This window comes from Nanorana parkeri, unplaced genomic scaffold (assembly GCF_000935625.1).
Source record: "Nanorana parkeri isolate BGI_ZX_2015 unplaced genomic scaffold, ASM93562v1 scaffold975, whole genome shotgun sequence".
Lineage (NCBI taxonomy): Eukaryota > Metazoa > Chordata > Amphibia > Anura > Dicroglossidae > Nanorana > Nanorana parkeri.
In genome coordinates this window covers 82,606-102,651 of record NW_017307243.1, presented here as the reverse complement: position 1 = coordinate 102,651, position 20,046 = coordinate 82,606, and the positions used below count along the sequence as shown (strand labels likewise).

Genomic DNA, 20,046 nt, shown 5'->3' with positions numbered 1-20,046 from the left:
TAATGTCTGCTATTTACGAGAGTCGGTTTACAGCAAAGGCTTCTGGAAGTATACTTCAAGATGCCTGCGAAAAGCTCTCGAGATTCTGGTTGCAGCAGACTGCAGGGTTCCCAGACTAAATTAAAATTGAGTGACCTTTGATTTAAGAAAATATGAAAGACTCTACATGATCTTATGAAACTGGAATGTTTAATTTAAATAGTTTGCAATGTTTTAATTAGCATGTCTTACCTGAGTAGAATAATACATATTCTGCCTTTGACTTTGTAATATGCGTATAAAGACCACTTGGTTTTTCATTATCAATTTTACAAGTTTGGCCAATGCGGTCACCACTTTTTCCAGAGAATATGGCACTCTGCAGCTAAAAGTAAAAGCAGAACATTCCTTACATTTTAAATTGTATTCACAGGTGAATATACTACAGGAAGCATTTTTACAAATGACTTTAGAAACCAATGAGTGAAAATAAAAAAATCCCCTCTGTACATGTACTGTACCTACTAAACATAATTGGGGGGGATTTATGAAAACTGGAACAGACAAAATCTGGAGCAGTTGTGCATGGCAACCAACCAGCTTCTCTCTTTCATTTTAAAAACTTAACTGAACAAACTGACGAGAGAAGCTGATTGGTTGTCAAGGGCAACTGCTCTAGATTCTGCCTGCTCTAGTTTTGATAAATACCTCTCAAAGTGTTTTTGTTCTTTTTCCTTGATTGCTATAATTTAGTATATTTTTACGGAATGTTAGATTTTTGTTTTGTATTGACAATGGCTCCTGTGCACCATATTCAACCCCCTATCCCACATAAACTCACATCTAAAACTCATCACTTGACTCTAACTAAACCTATAGGCTCACAACAGCCCTCATAAAATCCTACCAACCTGACTTCCCTCAACCCAAGGGTTCCCTCCTACCCAAAAATCCTCACACATATCTATATATGACACAATACTCCTGTCTTCCATGTACCACTTAGTGCATAGGTTGGCTTTTCCTAGCACTTCCAGAAAAAGGACAACAATGGCAGCTGCTGTATTTTACTCTGTATAATAACATAAATATATATCTATCACATTCTATTCAGGGTCTCTCTCACTGGAAAAACCTTCAACTGAGCCCTCAGATAAGGGACAAGTCAGTGCAATTAACCATTCAGATCTGTGTTATTGAACACACATAATAGAGAGATAGAGCAAAATGTGAAAATGAGCATAAAGATCCACCTACTGTAAATACTATCATAAATGTAAGGTACATAAGCTCCAACATATCCAATACTGTATAAAACTATATTATGAACTATGCTTCTATATTTACAGAGAACTAAAGAACACTAACATTTAACATAACAAGCAAGACTTAAAGCAGACCTTTACACTCAAAAATCAAATTCTACCAATGCATCCCTCTATGTATGGATTATAAATAATAACCTAGACATGTCAAGTGTAAAATGCTGTGATTCTGAAATACTTACACTTGCAGAGCATTCACTTCCTTTTTTTTTTAAAGTGCAAATTACTTCAGTTTGCCAACACAATGCACACTGTGATTGCCTTGTCATCAGCAGAGCATTGCTGGGAAATCTTATCTGTAATCTAACGAGATCTCAGGGAATGGCATTTTCCTCCCCTGAGATGATGTGCATGGTCACATGTCTAGTCACGTGTGCCAGAAATCCAGGAAGTAATAGGGGAGCTAGTAACCTGCCCTTAGTAAGCATGACCACTGTCAGAAGACTGGGGAAGAAATGAGGTATGCAAAGAATACAACGCTTGCAATTATTTAGAAGTATGTGTTTGTAGATTGTTATTATTAAACATTTCTAAAGGTGTGTTTGTTGTTTTTTTAAAGATATGGGGTAAAGGTCCACTTTAAGGTTCACGCTATGGAATTTATCTTACTTCATGTTCGTTGGTAAGAAAAATCATCAGATCTTCTATACCATCTTCATCCATATCTGGGATTTTCAGCACGGGCTTTATAACCACTGAGTTAAATGCAATTCCAGTTGGTTTTCTCCACAAAATATCTCCTGGAATATAAAACAGGTTATTAGACCTTTTAAGGTTCCACAAATTATCATAATAGCGCTTATTAATTTACAGGTGAATTTAATAGTTCTTTTGTTTTAACCCATGACTGTATATCAGAGTAAATTCACAAAAAGCAGAATGTGGTGGAATTTTATTTGCCATGTGTTATTCTCTAATTTTTATCATATTTTCAATAATTAAATATGTTGTTGCACAGTCATCCGAATCTACTTTATGCATGTTGTATAAATGATTTTTGTGGTAAAAATTATAGTACAGGTGAAACTCGAATAATTAGAATATCGTGCAAAAGTAATTGCAGTAAGTGCTGCAAAAGGGGCCCAAACCAAGTACTGAGAACATATGCATGCTTGTACTTTTCAGAGGTCCGATATTGCTCTATGTACAATCCTTGTTTTATTGATTGCATGTAATAATCTACTTTTTTGAGGTTGTGGATTTGGGGTTCTTGGGGTTTTCATGAGCTGTAAGCCATAATCATCACAATTATGACAAATCAAGGCTTGAATTATCTTGCTTTGCTACATGTAATGAGTCTATCTCATATATTAGTTTCACCTTTTAAGTTGCATTAGTGAAATAAATGAACTTTGCACGATATTCTAATTATTCGAGTTTCACCTGTATAGGCTTACTGGGGTTAAGGAGGTTCTGGGAAGTGCCTTTTGAGGAAAGCAGTGGAAGGAGCCATTCGAAGTAGAATAAAATAACATTTCATTAGATACAATTCAGATTCATAAATATAGAGAAATAGGAGTTTTTAATGGTTAAAGTAGATCTTTATTTTTCAGTTTTACTAGATACTTATAATTGACTTGCCTGTTTTTGAATCAACTGCTAACAAGACTTCTGAATTTCCAATTATTAGACAACCAGAATGTCCCGCACCGCCAAGGTTATGTATTCCACACTGAGATAACTGAATATTGTCATCATCACTAACAGGGCTGATCCAAATTGAGCTCCCATTTGTCCCAGACAAGGCCGATAAAAAAAAACATGGGGACATCAAATCTGTAAAGAGCAAAACACATAACTGAATTTGAAAATAGCTGTAAACATCTTATAAACCCAGCTGCAATATTTGTATTATAATAATGCGTATCAGTGTCCCTTCTACCACAGCTTAAATATGGCAGTGCTTAATTTCAGAATACTCCACTTATACTCCAAAACGTTAATTAAACGTTAATAACTCATAGTGCTCTAAAAAAAAAAAAAATGCTTATACTAGCATATTTTAATGCAGAAGCGGACTAATGGAAAATGAAAGTGCAACCCCAGTCAACACATTCTTGGTTTCGATAGGTTGATTTTTCAAGGTGAGGCCAGTGTCTGTACCAAGAAATTTAGACCCCCCAAGGCAGTATGATCAATAGAGGCAAAAGTGTTGTGTTGTATAAATTATCCTTTAGTTCTATATCACTATCTTTTTTTTAAAAACACATACAGTACAATAAGTTAGAAACTAGGGATGTCCCGATACTAGGGCTGCAACAACTAATCGACATATTCGATTATAATCGATTATTGAAAAAGTTGTCAACTTTTTCAATAATCGATTAATCGGCTTCAGTTGGCCCTGTTCACAGCTCCACACGCTGTGCGCCGTACGTCCTCCCCACCTCACGCTCGCCGCTGCCAGACCCGCCCGCATCCATGCTCCACACGCCGCACACTCACCGCCCACCCACATCCACGATCGGCACAGGGACGCGGGGAGATGTAGTAAGGAGGAGCAGGTTACATATATACAGCACACACCTCCACTACACTCCAGCAATAGAGTTACAATTCTCCGCTGCTAACATGAATAGGTTAAACCATGATCCATAGTACATAACATGTAGTTGTACTATGGATCATTTAAAGTCACCTGTCCCTTTAAGAAAAAGTATCGGTAATTGGTATCGGCAAGTACATGAGGGGATGTACTTGTACTTGGGCCTGAAAAAGTGGCATTGGGACATCCCTATTAGAAACAGATGCAAATTCAACCTCACAAAATGCCCCCAATTATATAGGGCATATATCCAAACCAAGATTGGGAAATTACAAAAAATAACTTAAGATCTCTATATTTAAATGGAGAGTTCGCTCTGTAAAAAATAAATGCACACACAAAAATATGCGCTTGTTATTTTTTGCATAGAAGCCAGTAAAGCATTGCAACCGCGATCAGTAGATCGTGGGTGCAACATTCTAGCTCCTGCAGACAATTCCTCTCGTCCATGCCTGTACCGAGGTATGGACATGCAGTAACATGGATAGGAGTCAGAGCTAATGGACTACAAGTGCAGTGACCCCTAGGGAAGGATTTGCAGTTGGGTTGCAATATGAGCATGTTTCATGGTACAGCCCAAATATGGGTGTACCATAAAACATGGACTGGAAGGTGAACTTAGCCTTTAACCACAAAATGAGAAATCTATACCAAAAATATTTGCGAAATAATAAGAAAATTGTTTTATTTCACATAGAGCAACCTTAAAATCACATTAAAACCAAACAATGGGCCCTTCACAGTAATAGGATGGTAAAGCTATGCACTGCCATGCACCTTTACTTAAAGGAGAACTATGAGGTGAGTGCTTTTCACTCACCTCATAGTTCTAGCCGACCTGTGACAATGAGACTCTCACAGGTCGGCTCAGTAGATCTGGAAGTGAACGAACACATAGCGGCGTTCGCTCACCTCTCGATCCTGTCACAGCTCTCTGCCGTGACAGGGGAGTGGCTGGATTCCCCCCTCCCCGCCAGAGCTGACTGGCGGAACGGACGGGGGAGGGAGCGGGTACTGCTGGCTCTGCCTCTAGATAGGCAGAGCCAGCTGTCAGTCATGCAGCTTGGCGGATCCAGACATAATTGTCGGGATCCGCTTCAGCTGCGGCGTCTCAACTGAGCTTAGGGTGACGGGAGGACGCTAGTTTGTGTCCTCCCGTTACCCTAAGGAGAACTATGGGGCAAAGCCCTAACCCCATAGTTCTCCTTTAAGATCTCTATTTGCATAAATAACAGTATATAGATAAATATGGCATGTATAAAATGAACGATATGGCAAAATATTCAGCGTGGTGAACACTATTATTGGTATTATTGCGGGTTCCTTGGTTAGAGAGAGTAGCACTGAAAACCATGCCCTCTTTGACCAGTAAGGGGTAATCGAGAATAGGCTCATGTCCTTCAGCAACTTCCCAAGGATTCTTGGGATTAACTGAAATGGGCAAAGGCATAACAAACTACGCTTCTTTTGACCAGGACCCCTGGGTAATCTGGTATGAACAAGCTGGCATTAATGGTAAGTGTCAAATTCCCATAGTAGGCCTCTGGTAAGCTTTTTTTTTTCTTCTTCTACCAGCAAAAAGACTTTTTTACCATTGATGGGAAAATTATTTTCTTGTTGAAGGAGGCCGAGAACCAATCCCAAATTTTTAGAAGTATGGAGTGGAGAGGGCTCAAGTCCATGTGACCCCACTTCACTGCTGGAAGGATAGTGACATAATGTCCCTGATGGGAAAATGGCGAGTGCACTGTAAGAGTATAGGGCAGGCAGACTCCAACTTTTCGATGTTCTCTTAAGGCAGAAAAATGATCTGCCCTATTAAGGCAGAAAAACTGTAGACTGAGCAGTATCAAGGCAACACTTTTCAAGCTTCAAAATCCAACCTAGATCTTGGAGCCACTGGCTGGCTGTTGCCAGATTTTTGCGAAGATTGTTCAGGAAGGCAATTATGGCTACTAACTGTAGGTGTAAGGGTATAAGAGCCTCTGCTAAAACCTAGCAGGAGTTTTTGGACTACAAAAATGTGGGAGAAAAAATCCTTGTCCTTCCTCTGCAAGGAGGACTGGAATTATCACCTGCTGGTATACAAGTTTCCACATCAAAGAAACCAGAGAACAAGCTCTCAGTGGATCTTTAGGAGGTTTTTTTGAGTAAATATCTTGTTGGGGGCTCCTATGAGTATTACAATTAGTACCCATTTGCCACCAGATTCAGAATAAATTTGCTAGAGGCGATCTGTTGCCATAGTGAAAGGAAAGCCTCCAATTTTCCTCCCACGGGCAAAGGACAGTCATTGTGTTTTGGGGGTTGAAAATAACCTTTCCCTTAAGCCTTCTGAGTCCCCCAATTTTTGTTGGCTGATGATTCCTGGATCCCGAAGCCTGTCTCTGCAAGTCTTGTTTGGGTATTCTGTCAGCGGTGGGCGCTGCTGTCAGGATACAAAGGACACAGCAGGAGATTCATCCATCCACGCTGTTGGTGTGGATAGAGTCCTTTTTCAGATTATTTTTCATTCAGCCTCACAGTGTGTACCCAGCTCCACTAGGATTTATAATAAACTTTACTGGGGCAAAGCTGTTTTGTTGTCACATACTGGGTCATGTTCATAGCCTGTATTTGTCAAGGTATGCCATATTGCTTCTCTTTCTTTCAGTGGTTTTGCAACATTTGCAAAACACAATTATAAAAACTTGCACATGCAAACAAGCAAGACGTAAAATATGTACCTCCATCTGCGCAGGACATATTCAAGTTGCTTGAATTATCAGCTTTAAAAAGAAAAAGAATATCTTGCACGTTATCCTCGTTCACATCTTCAGTAGCAAGGAACATGTAGCCAACTGCATCAACACAAAAAAGACAAATATTAACCAGCATATTGTGATAAGGACACACATACATTTTCTATACTATCATTTAAGAATTCATCCAAATCTTAGGTATCTAACCCAAGACCAACTATGTAATGTATTGTAGTTTATCAGTCCCAAGATGCATTAGTTTTCATGTATTTATATACTATAGGAATTAGGATAAGAAATGTTTCACTAAGTATAGAAAATACCTTTTGATTTTTTTCTGATCTTTCCAGAAATGCAATGTCATTGTCACTGTCAATGAGCTGAACTAAAAGCAAAAATAAATGAGATCTTCCTTCTTTAAACTTCAAACTATCACCCCTAATGTAATGGAGATGGAAAGGAAGATATGTTTGGAATCCAGTCTGGGTGACAACCAAAGCTCCCTCCATGTATACAGTCCAATCAATGAGTATAGCCACCCTAGGACAGGAAGTGTGCTATTTTCAGAATTACCAGGTGAAAATAGAGACGAAAAAGTCTAAATCCAAAAAACGAATGAAGCCAACTTCATCAAGGACTGGTGCACTGCAATATATTGAACTTTTCTTTTGAGGTTTAGATACTCGTTAAGCTTTGGCTTAAGTAGGGCACAGCAAAAAAAACCTTTTTTCCTGCTGTGTTCCATTGGAGAGATTTGCCTTTATTTCTTGTACCAGTGACACAAAAGAAGGCAAGAGGAAATATCTACAAAGTGAGCGGAAACCTTGTCTTAGTTGTCACTGGATATGGTGTCAACTGTAACATTTTGTATTTCCCATCACTTTCTGAGCTGTGTCTTATAAGAAAAATAGTTAGTGCAAAGCTCCCCAGTGGTGATGCATGCAGCAATAAAAAAAAATGATTTTGACTTGAGAAATACTTTAAAGCTATAAAAACCAGTCAGCTATTGTATTGTGTAGCTTGCAATATAAAAGATGACCAGCTATATTAACTTACCAGCATTATCATACTGTACACTCCATGTTCTCCGGGAAAAGGGTCTCACTGGGCAAGGAATGATAAATGAAAAAGCAAACACTGCTGTAAGACAAAGAAATAATGACCCAAAAAAGGCTGCTGTGCGTATTCGAGACAAGCGTGTAACCTTGCTCTTCTTTTTAATATGTACATCCTTTTCTTCGCTTGCATTATTGTTTTCCAGAGATTTTACATCATTATTTTTTAGAGGGCTGTCTTCAGCATCCAGATCCTTATTGTACATGATTGTAAGGAACGGACACAAAAATATTCTACAAAGAGAAAGTGTACATTAATATTAACAATATTAGAATTAAAAAGGCTTTTAATAGGAAAGATGTAGGCACTAAACAAAAATACAAGATACCAATTGCTGCTTGAAAACAAATACTGTAAAGCAGGGGTCTCAAAAGTACCGGCCTGCGGACCAACTTTGGCCTGCGAGCTAGTACTAAGCGGCCTGCAGCCAGCTGCCAAGTCAGGTACACGGACGGCGTGCCTGACTTGCGGGAGCAGCAACACGGTCTGCATCTGTGTCGGAGGCAGACCGCAGAGCTGCACCTGTCAGCTCCGGCCGGAGCTCTGGTCAGTTCTGAGCTCTGGCTGAATGATGGATTAAGGGGGGGAAGTTTATCATGTGTGCTGGGGACTTGGTAGGGATGGTGGAGTTTATCATGAATGGGTGACAGTTGCCGCTTGTAACGTGCATACATTAACACTGCTACCGTACATAGTAGTGGCCCCCACGGGACTAAAAAATGTGTCCAGTGGTCCCAGACTAAATTGAGTTTGAGACCCCTGCTATAAAGGAAACCAACGAAAACTGTATTTCAACCTTCTCTGGCCATATGTTTACATTTTGGCAGTGTGGGAAAGGTGAGATGACCTACCATATGTAATGGCCTTTTACGGACTAACAAGGGTCAGTTAAATATTTTGATTCAGCAAGTTTTTATCAGCATACAGTCTGGTCTTTAACCTACTCGTTCCAATGCACTGTACTAAAATAGAACAGTAACTTCTGGGCTAAGGATCTCAGCACAACTGCTATGACACAGGCACTGCTACTTATGGCAAATTAGATGTTAAGAGCTATAGTTAGGATTAGGTTGTAGGAGGACACTTTATGCGGACAGGAGGAAAAGTTAAAATGCATGTAAAAGCAAAAATATTTTCTTTTAGATAGAGTGGAGAAGGTTTAGAACCTTCTTTTTCTCCGTCACCTGATCTGTGTGTACTGGTGACCACTGCCCCCGAGACAGTAAGTGAGGGAAAAGCCACAATTGTAGATTATTTGCCACAGCAAAAATTAGCATAAAGGCCGTGACACACTGCACGCGAAGCCGTGCAGAGCGAAGCAAAGCTCTCCGGCACGGAGCTTCGCGTGCAGTGTGTGAGCTGAGTGCAGTCAGATGATTGACTGCGCCTTCAGCCAATCGGCTCGTCTGTAACAACCGGCCAGACGTCGCATCCCGTCGCGCCGGTTTATACGCGCGAGCCGATTGGCTGAAGTTGAAATTGTTCATCTCGGCACGCTCAGCTCTGCGAGCTCACGCAAGCTGAGGTGCCGAGAAGAAAATGACATGACACACTGCTCGCAAAGGCAGCGCGCCACCGCTCCGCGCTGCTTCGCCTGCAGTGCGTCACGGCCTTAACACTCCAATGGGGACAAATATGCCAGCGACTATTGTCTAAGGTGAGAATTCTACTCATTTTCTGTTATGTCTCAAGGACAGGAAGCAAAGGAAATCTTCCTTAAAGTGACATTAAACCCTCAGATTTTTTAACATAACACAATACTGTAATGTGCGCCTTACTGTAATCCATGGTAGTTTCCCTTCTCTTTGCTGCTCTTCCTTTTAAATCTGTATCTGTTCTCATGCTTGGAGAGAACTTCCCTTTTCAGCAGACTGCCTTGTCTCAAACGGTGTCTGTGTATACGTTTCTATAGGCTGTAACCTGAGCCAGCACTACAGGAAGAGGCCCTGAGCTGCAAAGGGAAGTTCTCCCCAAGCATGAGAAAAGATACAGATTTAAAAGGAAGAGCATCAAAGAGAAGGGAAACAACCATGGATTACAGTAAGGCACACATTACACTATTGTTTTATGTTAAAACATCTGAGGGTTTAATGTCACTTTAAAAGGTATACAGGGAGCAAAATAATTACTCAAAGGGGTGTTAACCCTTCCCTATAACTTTTAGCATATATTTTAATGACTCATTTTATAAAAAAATAAGGTTTGAAACAGAACCCCAGCTATTAAAAAGAATATATAGTATATGTTATAAAAAAAAAAAAAAAAGTCCCCTGCAAAAAAAAAAATTTGTTCCAGAAGATGGTGCTCCTCTTCCGGGTTCAATGACATCCAGCATCATTTAGCCCACTTCCTGTGAATCAAGGCCAACCTCTTGGTGGTGTGTCATCATGCCAGCCTGGCCTCACAGTATTGGAGCACAGAACACTTCTCACACATCATTATGTAAGCTACACTTACGTGCTGAGTAAATGGCAGATCGTTTTCCAATAACTCTGGACGCTACACAACAACATAAATCTACATGGTATAAATAATATTGGCAAGAGAAGAACTCAGACTGTGACAATTGTAGTGTTCCCTTACACTGGTGGTCAGTGGGAGAAGGGCCCCCTTACACTGGTGGTCAGTGGGAGAAGGGCCCCCTTACACTGCTGGTGGGTAAAGTAGTACCCAATTAAAGTGGAGAACTGACCCCTTACATTGGATGTCAGTGTAGGTGGGTGATACATCCACCATCTCTCAAGGAACTCCTAGCAACTTTTGAGGGAACTCTGGTTGAGAAAGCCTGCTGTAGACTAGTCCACATACTTGTTCCAGTTAGGTGACACAGAATGTACTGAAGCTACTAAATCAGCATAGTTACATACTGTATGTAGAGTTCAAAAAGTCAAATGTCCATTGAGTTCAATCAAATCACAACATGGTGACCAACTAAGTAGCATTTTCACAAGGTGGATAGCAATGGCAGCATGCATATTCTTCTATTTTAACAATCAAAAAGACAAAACAAAAACAAATCAGCAACAGTAAGGCTGGGTTCACACCTGGGCGTACGGAATATGCACGTTTGCCGCGCGTTTCCACGATGTGCGGTAAAAGAAACGCGCGACAAACGCGCGTTTCCGAGGGCTATCAGGCTGTATCCTAATGGATACGCGCGGCGAATACGCCCCAAAGAAGCTCCTGTACTTCTTTGTGCATAGGGCGTTTTACAGCGCGTTGCTACGCGCTGTAAAACGCCCAGGTGGGAACCATGCCCATAGGCAATCATTGGTTTTCACATGTTGAGCGTTTTACAGCGTGTTCCTCGCCCAGGTGTGAACCAGGCCTTACAGTATACAACCTCCAGATTTGACTTCTCTGTAGAAAGTCTTTAGTGCAATGCAGGGAGAAATGAATTACTGATTGGCAGTTCAAGCAGTGCAGGAATGGTGCTACATAGAGCACTTCTTCTGACCTCCTTATTAGCCCAACACAAAATATGGAAAAGTGAAATGGGCTTTCAGGCTTACTTCACAGGTCAAATGACAAAGAGCAACACATAAAATGCTAAATAGCTCCATATAGAACTTATCTAAACAAACAGCATTATAATGAGCAGTTTAAACCAGCCTAGATTAAAATTCTGGGAGGAACATCAATCATTATTAATTTATAAAAAAGAATGCCACACCCTGAACATCCCCTGCAGCATTGATGAAACCATTACATGAAAATGGAGAAAAATATGGTAGAAGTGCACCTTTGCAGCCCACTAAAACTCAGCGACTGGAAAAGGAGGGCATCAGTCTATAAAGTAGGGTTGCACAGATACCAAGTACAGTACTCGGTACAAGTACGAGTACATGTACCAATACTTTTGAGCTCCAAGACTAGACTAGAGAAAAATTCAAAAATTAGGAGGCAGCTGTCATTTATAAGGAGCACACGGAGCTCCTGGGATTTGTACATCTCTGTATTAATGTACGATTTTGTTTTTATAAATATAAATAAAGGGATGCACAGATACCAGTTTTACGAGTACGAGTACTGGTACTTGCAGAGTACTTACAAGTACTGATACATTTTTGTTTATTGTCATGTGACAGTTTTTCTAAAACAATACAGACTAATGATTTCAGGACAGTGGTGGAGTGCCAGAGCCAGGTCCCAGCTGCAACCGCTGCAACCCCGGTAGTTCTCATGAAAATGCCAAGTATCTGCACTGGTACTCGAAAAGTATCTGTGCATCCCTACTAATCAAGAAGCTAATGGTAACTCAGAAAAAGCCACAGAGATTCACAGCTGATAAATCGTTTTTTGGTAAACCCAGAGCATCCACAAAGTTGGTCTTTAGAAAAGGGCATTAAAAAAAAGGTGTTGATCAAAAATCTATATTAAATCTGAGTTGGAGTTAGCTAAAAGGCGAGTAGGAGACACAGCAAACGTGGAAAATGGTTCCCTTGTCTGATGGCACCAATTTGTAACTTTTTATAATCAACACCCTCTAAATACCGTTCCCAAGATGAAATACAGTGGGACAAGTATTATGTTGTAAAGATGCTTGCCATTGGTAGGGGCTAAAAAAACTGGTCGGGTCAGGACTAAGGGCATGATAGATAAAGCCGTTACAGTCAGTTCTAGAGAAAAACCTGTTTCAATGCTGAAAGAGGCCTAAGGCACCATTCACACGTAGCGATTTCCGTCGCGATATCGTGCATTTTTGCAGCGCGATATCGCGAGAAGTCGCCGGCTAATGATATTCAATGGAGCTGTCTTAGCTCCATGTCGCGCGTCACGGTCACAAGTCGCTTCTACACGACCCTTTTTTTCGGCGGATTTTGCTTTTTTCTAATGGAGCCCGACGGTAAGACTTACTTTGAAGTGTTAAGTTATAAAAGTTCTAAGCGGCTCTCCTTACAGCTATTATGACCAAACTGATGAAGTGATGCTTAAAAGGAGAACTATGAGGTGAGAACGGACGGGGGCGGGTACAGCTGGGTCTGCCTCTAGATAGGCAGAGCCAGCTGTCAGTCACGCAGCTGGGAGGATCCCGGCATAATTGTCGGGATCCGCTTCAGCTGCAGCGTCTCAGTATACCGTGAGCAGCAGCTCGCGGTATACTGAGCCTAGGGTGACGGGAGGATGCTAGTTTGTGTCCTCCCGTTACCCTAAGGAGAACTATGGTGAAAAGCCCTAAACCCATAGTTCTCCTTCAAAGTGACAGTAATGGATGGCGTTATGCAGAGCATTTACAAGTAGAAGAGAAGTCACCAGCACTTCGTACATGTCAATAAATCCGAAACGTTACATAAGTATAAAATCCAGCATTTCGGGGCCACGTAGGGTCCGTTTCCCAGGGTAAAATAGTGACAACACTATGTAACCCTGTCAAAGGGACCCTGCGTGGCCCCGAAATGTTGGATTATATACGTATGTGACATTCTGTGAATGAATCCAAGCTGATTATTTCACACCAATGGAGTGCTGATGACTTCTATTCCACTGTGAAGCCCGACTGTTCCAACAGGACAATAACCCTAAACAAACAACAAAATCCACACTGGAGTTGTTTAAAACCAAGAATCTGAATGTCTTCGAGTGACACAGCTTAATTGAATTCAGAATCTAATGTCAAACTAACTGAAAGCGCTAGATCACTTTAGCCAAAAAGAATAGTCAAAACTTGAAAGATCCAGATGAGCAAAGCCATGTTCTAAAAAAACGTGCAACCAAGGTGGTTTTATTAAGTATTGACCTAGGGCAGAATACTTGCACCACCAACAAATGTCTTTTTTGAATTCACAGCTATATCACAATAATAATACAAATATTCAGCACCTTCAGCATGTTAAATGTACACATCATATAAAGCCTTCCATTGCATATTGGGAGGGAGCCATGGCTGTACTACATCATTCTTTCTACTTCCTTTAGGTAAGCCATCAATCTACAGGAAGCGTTGAGACAGAAGTAACACAGCTCAGGCTTCAGCAAGTATTCTCCTACTGACTCTGTAAGGTGATTGGTGTGTGCGGTGGATTTCACAATAACCAGATAAAGGCAAATGTAGAGAATGTTCTGATTTTAGCATCGCTACAGCGTGTCGGAATGCATAAATAGCTTAGCGGTTAGTGTGGCTTGTTACCTGGAACTGTTCTAAGTATACTGCATAAAAGCAAATGGAAAAAGCACAATTAAATCTATTTTGAAATCCAAGCAGCAACACTACGAAATGTGGAAAAGTCCAAGGCGGTGTATACTTCAAACACTGCCCTGTAATAACACAGGACATGTATTAAAAGACTGTTACTATGGAAAAGGAGATTTTCTCCTACTAAGTCAGGGATGGGCAAACCCCCGACCCTCCTGCTGCTGTTGTTGTTGAATGTGGGTAATACATGTGATGATAGTATTCAGTAATATGAAACCTTTTGGGTTTCTATTTCACATACCTTTAAATGGGGATGCACCGATACCAGTATCGATATCGGTGCCCATATTGGGCATTTTCATGAGTATGAGTGAAAATGTACCGATAGTAAGCGCCGATACCAGCGCTTTACATTTTTAAACACAAGTGGCTGCTGTAAGGTCCTGCACTTGCTGAGGACTTCACGGCAGCCTTGTGGGGACCTTGAAGTGCTTGTTTACAGCGCCGGCCAGTCGAACATCTCCTCCTTCCTGCTACCTGCACAGCCCTGGTGAGAACCGCAAGCAGCCCCAGTGAGACCATGCACAGTCTCTTGAGCATCATTCACCCCTACAAACACATTGTTTGGTTGAAACATAAGCTCAGCACATGCGTTTTGGACACGCATGTTTTGATATAACTTGCACTTGACTGACATTCACTAGAATCATTCACCCAGGACTATTTAATAAGACAGTCAAATGATGGATGGTAGCTTGCTAGTTGACATGCATGTATGATGACACGTTCTGGTACGCATGGCAGAATTGTACCCAAGTTACAGTTTTATACTGGAGCTTTCGAGCTATGGTCACCTAGAGGATTATTTTTATGATAATATTGAGGCCTTGTTTTCATTATATGCTCCAGTTCTACATTTATAACTGTATCCATGGATTTACCCGTCTTTTGGTTATGCTGCATCTATTCTCCAATGTGTTCCTTTGATCATGTCCACTCATAGCAGAGTGCAACAGATGATGTCATTTATCACGCATATAATATCTTGATGATGGTTATTTATGTTAACCTGAGACAGCCAGAATATGATGATTCCCTAACCAGACTCAGTTATCGCCTATCAGAGCCTAGAGCTGACCGCATTAGCGAATGCTCGTCTATGAACCTCTGGTAATTAGATGGGCGTGGCCATGACTGTACTGCCGTACAGTCTGACCCACAATACCGATGAGGGGAGGTACTTGAAGAACAGGAGTTTGTGATTTATGGGCCGGTGGGAGGAGAATCATTTTCACGTGTATGACTGGTTTGCTTCCATATTGTCATGATCTATGTCATCACATCGTTCCACAAGGACTTTGTTTTTTGCATATATGGTTTTACAGAATGACATCTGGATATACAACTGGTGGGAATGTGATGTCATTATGACATCAGTGGGGCGGTACTATGTGTTCTGATCGGTAGCTGGGTTTGTGCACTGGTGTATATTGTATATTGTCAACACTTTGCCTGTACTTTTATCACTTTGTTTGCCTGATGAAGGGACCGGACAGGTTCCGAAAAGTTGCCACACATGGTGATATGACCTGCTAAGATGAATACAAGGATTTCTTACTGAAGAACATTCGGAGTGCTGGTGCTGGTGTTATTCTGTTCCGTGAGTACTTCAGCACCCCCCCCCCCCCCCTGGGGTTTTTTCTCAGTCAGGAGTGCGGTGGGATTCCCTGTTTGATGAGGGAGCTGTGTGTGCTGGCTGAGCTGTGAAAGCAAGAAGGTGAGGACATGTCCTGGCTCAGCTCCATGTACACCTCCAGCAGGTTTTCCCTGTCCATCTTTCCACCAGGTTCTCCATAACAAGCGAATGTGATAGCAGCATTTTAACCCTTTCGCTGCCAAGGACGTACGGCGTACGGAGCTACAAAAGTGTCTCCAGGGACAACCAGTGTAAGGGGGCACTGATGGGAACAATTACTTATTCGTTGTCCTCATCAGAGTGCTCACTTTCATTTATTGGCCCCTTATATTAGTTGCTGACATCAGAGCGCCCCCTTAATTGAAACACAAAAATAAGGGGGCACTCTGATGGGGATAACTAATTATTATCATATTGGGTGTCCCTATCAGAGTGCTCCTTGTATTGGGTGCCCCCATTAGAGTGATCCCGTATTTCTGTATGTAAGGGGGCGCTCCGATGAGGACACCTAATGTAAGGGGGCGCTCCGATGAGGACACCTAATGTAAGGGGGCGCTCCGATGAGGACACCTAATGTAAGGGGGCGCTCCGATGAGGACACCTAATGTAAGGGGGCACTCTCATGGAACACGTAATGGAAGAGGGCACTCTTATGGGGACATCTTATCTTAGGGGGCTCTCTGATGCGGACAATGAATGTAAGAGGCACTCTGATAGATGCTGTACTTTCTTTCAATGAAGCTAGCCACAATGTAGTACAACCGCATCACACTGCGCTTTGCCTATAAAACTTGTGACATTTCAATAAAGTTCTAACAAAAAAGTAAAAAGAGTTGCGATGCGCCGGGATCGGTGCATCAGCACTGTGTCTGGGAACAGACTCCGGCAGCTGTGCGTTGCAACGCAGTTGCCAGTGTGAATGCAGCCTAAATGACGGACTGTAGTGCAGGCTAGGACTGAGTGACCGTTCTGTCTGGACTGCGAGTCGGACCTCGGCTTGAAGGAAATTTTGGTGACCGGACATATTTGGAATTTTAATTCACTACCCCTGATATAGAAGAAAACTGCTTCTAATATAAAATGAGATAAAAGAACCCAGCAAGTATTATTCCCCGAGGACAAATACTAAAATTGGAGCAGCTGGGCACAGTAACCAATCAGATTCTAACTTCCCTGGATTAATATGTCGGCTGAAGAGGCTTCTTGCTTCATGGAAACATCATAACATATCCTGGAAAGGTAAAATCCATGCCATCAAAATGACTTATTTACCGAAACTTTTATATTTTTTTAGTGTTCTGCCTGTTCAGGTGCCGGCCCGTATTCTTCGTATCCTGCAAAGGGATATACTCCATTATATATATATGGGGGCATTCTCGCCCTAGGCTCAATAGGCAGATCCTTTACAGGTCTATACTTCGGGGCGGATTGGGGTTTCCTTATCATCCAAATTATTATGAAGGGGAAACAAATTGTTCCACTTGCCCTTCTGTCCGCACGAAGCATTGGATGCGGTGGATTCTCATCCTATCCAGGTCTCCAACCTACCCTGGCACCCACCTTCCATCCGCCCGTTGGGATTAAGCCCGATTATCTTGCATACCTTGAAAGCTTGGGACTAAGTTCAATATTCTAGTAACTTGGCTTCCCCTCATCTTCTTCTTTCCCTCACACAATGCCTGTTATTTCTCCCTGTTATGGATTGCCCTGACCATTTTTCTTGGTGCAATAATGCTGGCTTTTGTGGTATCCACTCTCTTCTATTTGCTTGCGTGGTGCACTCTTTAATCCATTTTCAATCATCATATGCAGTGCCTTTATCAGAATCTTTTCGTTATCTCCAATTACAGCACTTCACCCTTCCGCTCCTTCAGCACCACTCCCCTCTTTGGATTTGAGTATATGTGCTATTTAATACAATCTTAGGTTGTAATTTACTTAAAAATCCATGCGAGGCCTTATTGCATAAGCCGGTACCTGGGATAACGAAGCGTCAGCAGACCCTGATTGCTCATATTTGTATGGCTACTAAACAAACTATTGCCAAATCTTGGAAGTCCTCGGCTCTTACCTTCCCGGCAGTGAAGAATAGAGTCACCAATACTATGGTCAATGAAAAATTATCAGCAATTTTAGCTGAATCATGGTAAATTCTTAAAAATCTGGGAACCTTGGATGTCCTACGCTAGCCCTCATTATATTGATGCTACCTTAGTGTCCTCTCCGTTATGAAGGATTATCTTTTAGGATGTTCCTCCTCCGACCTCTTGTTTCTTGTTCCTCTTCTAATTCCTAAACTGGGTCTTTATATTCCTTGTTACTACTCTCTTTTTCCATTCGGTCATATTTTTCCATCCGTAGTTATTTCTTCTCTCCGTTACCTACTGGGGAGAATTGTAGGTGCCCCCTCCCTACATTTATTCTGACTGAGAGGTTGGTGGTTTTATGTCTCCTAAGTCTAATTTTGTGACGGACAGTATTTGAGGAACGTTGCATAAGGCGATAGGGCTTGGAGGGCTTGGAGTAACGTACCGGATACCTGCAGGGTTACTGATTTTGTTTTCCCTTCACCTATCATGGTATAAAATATTCTACTGTATTCTCGTACATGCCATTGTACATGTCATTTTTGTTAACATTTGACTGTTGCGGCGTCTGCATCCGCTTACTGACCTTATTATATGTTCTGCTACGTGTTCTTTAAAAAACTAATAAAAAATGTTTGAAAGAAAATGAAAGCTGGATGGATGATGATTGGTTGCCATCCACAGCTGCTCCAGTCTTAGTAAATTTCCCTCATTGAATCTTTGCGTATTTGCCGCACGTATCCATTGGGATACAGCCAGGTAGCCCTTGGAAACGAGCGTTTGTCACACGTTTTTTTACCGCGAGTCACGGTAAAAACGCGCGCCACGAAGTCTGGAGTACCTCCGACACAGCCGCCAGAGATGCAATGAAATATAACATTAAGGGCTTGTTAACACGACATCCGGATTCTGTGCCGATTCTGTACGCTCTTGCACTAAAAATGCATCCCAATGCATCTCTATGTGTTTTATGGGCTACAGTTCTCAGGTGCGCAGTCCGTTCAGGTCACGACAGAAAAAATACTGCATGACACATTTTGTCCGGTAACGCACGAACGCGTCAAAAACGCAACGAAAACGCGCCGAAAACGGACTGCACTGCAGCTAAGCAAAAAAAAAAGTGAGCTCGCAAATCCTCATAAACTCCAAAACTGCCCCATGGAGTCCCTGAGCCTCAAGATCGGGTGTACCCAATAACGACGTCTCCTGTGAGCTCGTTCTCTGCAGATTGCTGTAGCCAGCACCATCAACATATCTGCAAACGTGATACATGTCTGATCACCAGCTTTTTTTTTTACTTTAATAGTTTTTTTATTTTAAGATTACATAACAAACATTTTACATCAACAATTACATATTAACCACCTTACGTCCATGGCCGTTTGTGAACGGCCAGATGGACGTCTGCTCAGAGCGGTAGGGCGTCTTAAGACGTCCTGACCCTCCCCCCTCTCGTATGCGCGCTGAGCGCTGCACACGAGAGGGAAAACCGTCAGCATGTAAACAGCCTCACCAGCTTTACATACACAAAAGGGAAGTGGTTGTTACAAGAGGGCGGAAGGGACCTCAGAGAAATAATCTGCATACTGACAGCGCCACGGCTTAAAAAAAAAAAAAAAGAACTGTCAGCGCCCGGACCGCGGTAAAACCGCACTGCATGCAGAGCACCGCATCTGCAGATCCGCACCGGAAAATCGTGTGAACAAGCCCTTAGGCCTTGTTCACACCAAGCGCGGAGTAGGTGCAGAGCAGATCAGTTGCAGACCGGATCAAAACTGCGTCCAATGTATTCCAATGGTATTTTTTGCTCCAGTTCACATCGCAGCGTGCAGTTCCACAGCAGGTGAAAAAACTGCAGCAAGCCCTATTTTACCTGCTCTGGATCTGCAAACGCATCAAAAACGCATGCAAATGCCTGGAACGCACTGAAAGCCCATTTTAAACTTAAAAAAAAAAAATTGTTTTGTTAGCCAAAAACGCATATAAAAGACTAGCGTGCGTGTGCAGAAACCTGACCGGATCTGCTCTGCATTTGGTGTGAACAAGGCCTTAGGAATACTTTTAGATATCAAGAGATGCGCGAATCCTGTTGCCCGACACCTGAGACACATGCAGTTCCGTGCGCTGGGCAGGTGTTTTTTTTTCTACATTTAGCCCAAGCAGCAGGGTTAAAGTTTGTTTTTATACCTTAACCTCTTTCAGTCTGCTATGACGGCATGGAACGTCTGTGCTGCCCAGCTCTCCCGTCACAGCCGCAGCTAGGGGAGGGAACGTATTAGCAGGTGAGCCGCCGCTTGTTTTGTACAAGTAATCTGGGTGACAGTACAGCCACCCATATGACTTGTAGCAGGCTACTTGGGCAGCAGCGCTTTCTAAGATGCACAATGGGGGGGGGGGGGGGTTTTTGAGGCGGTTTGTGAAAAA

The 20,046-nt window shown here is 42.1% G+C and overlaps 1 protein-coding gene across 2 annotated transcripts in view; it reads right to left on the bottom strand.

The window, feature by feature from the left end:
- Positions 1 to 20,046, bottom strand: part of FAM234A (family with sequence similarity 234 member A) — a 56,793-nt gene that overhangs the window by 35,445 nt on the left and 1,302 nt on the right. For both annotated transcript variants that reach the window (XM_018566785.1, XM_018566786.1), the window contains exons 2-6: positions 7,647 to 7,939; positions 6,576 to 6,689; positions 2,886 to 3,080; positions 1,914 to 2,044; positions 232 to 364 (exon numbers count right to left, since the gene is read on the bottom strand). In XM_018566785.1, coding sequence (XP_018422287.1) covers positions 232 to 364; positions 1,914 to 2,044; positions 2,886 to 3,080; positions 6,576 to 6,689; positions 7,647 to 7,911 — 838 coding nt within the window. In that variant the 5' untranslated portion in view covers positions 7,912 to 7,939. The remainder of the gene's footprint in view (positions 1 to 231; positions 365 to 1,913; positions 2,045 to 2,885; positions 3,081 to 6,575; positions 6,690 to 7,646; positions 7,940 to 20,046) is intronic.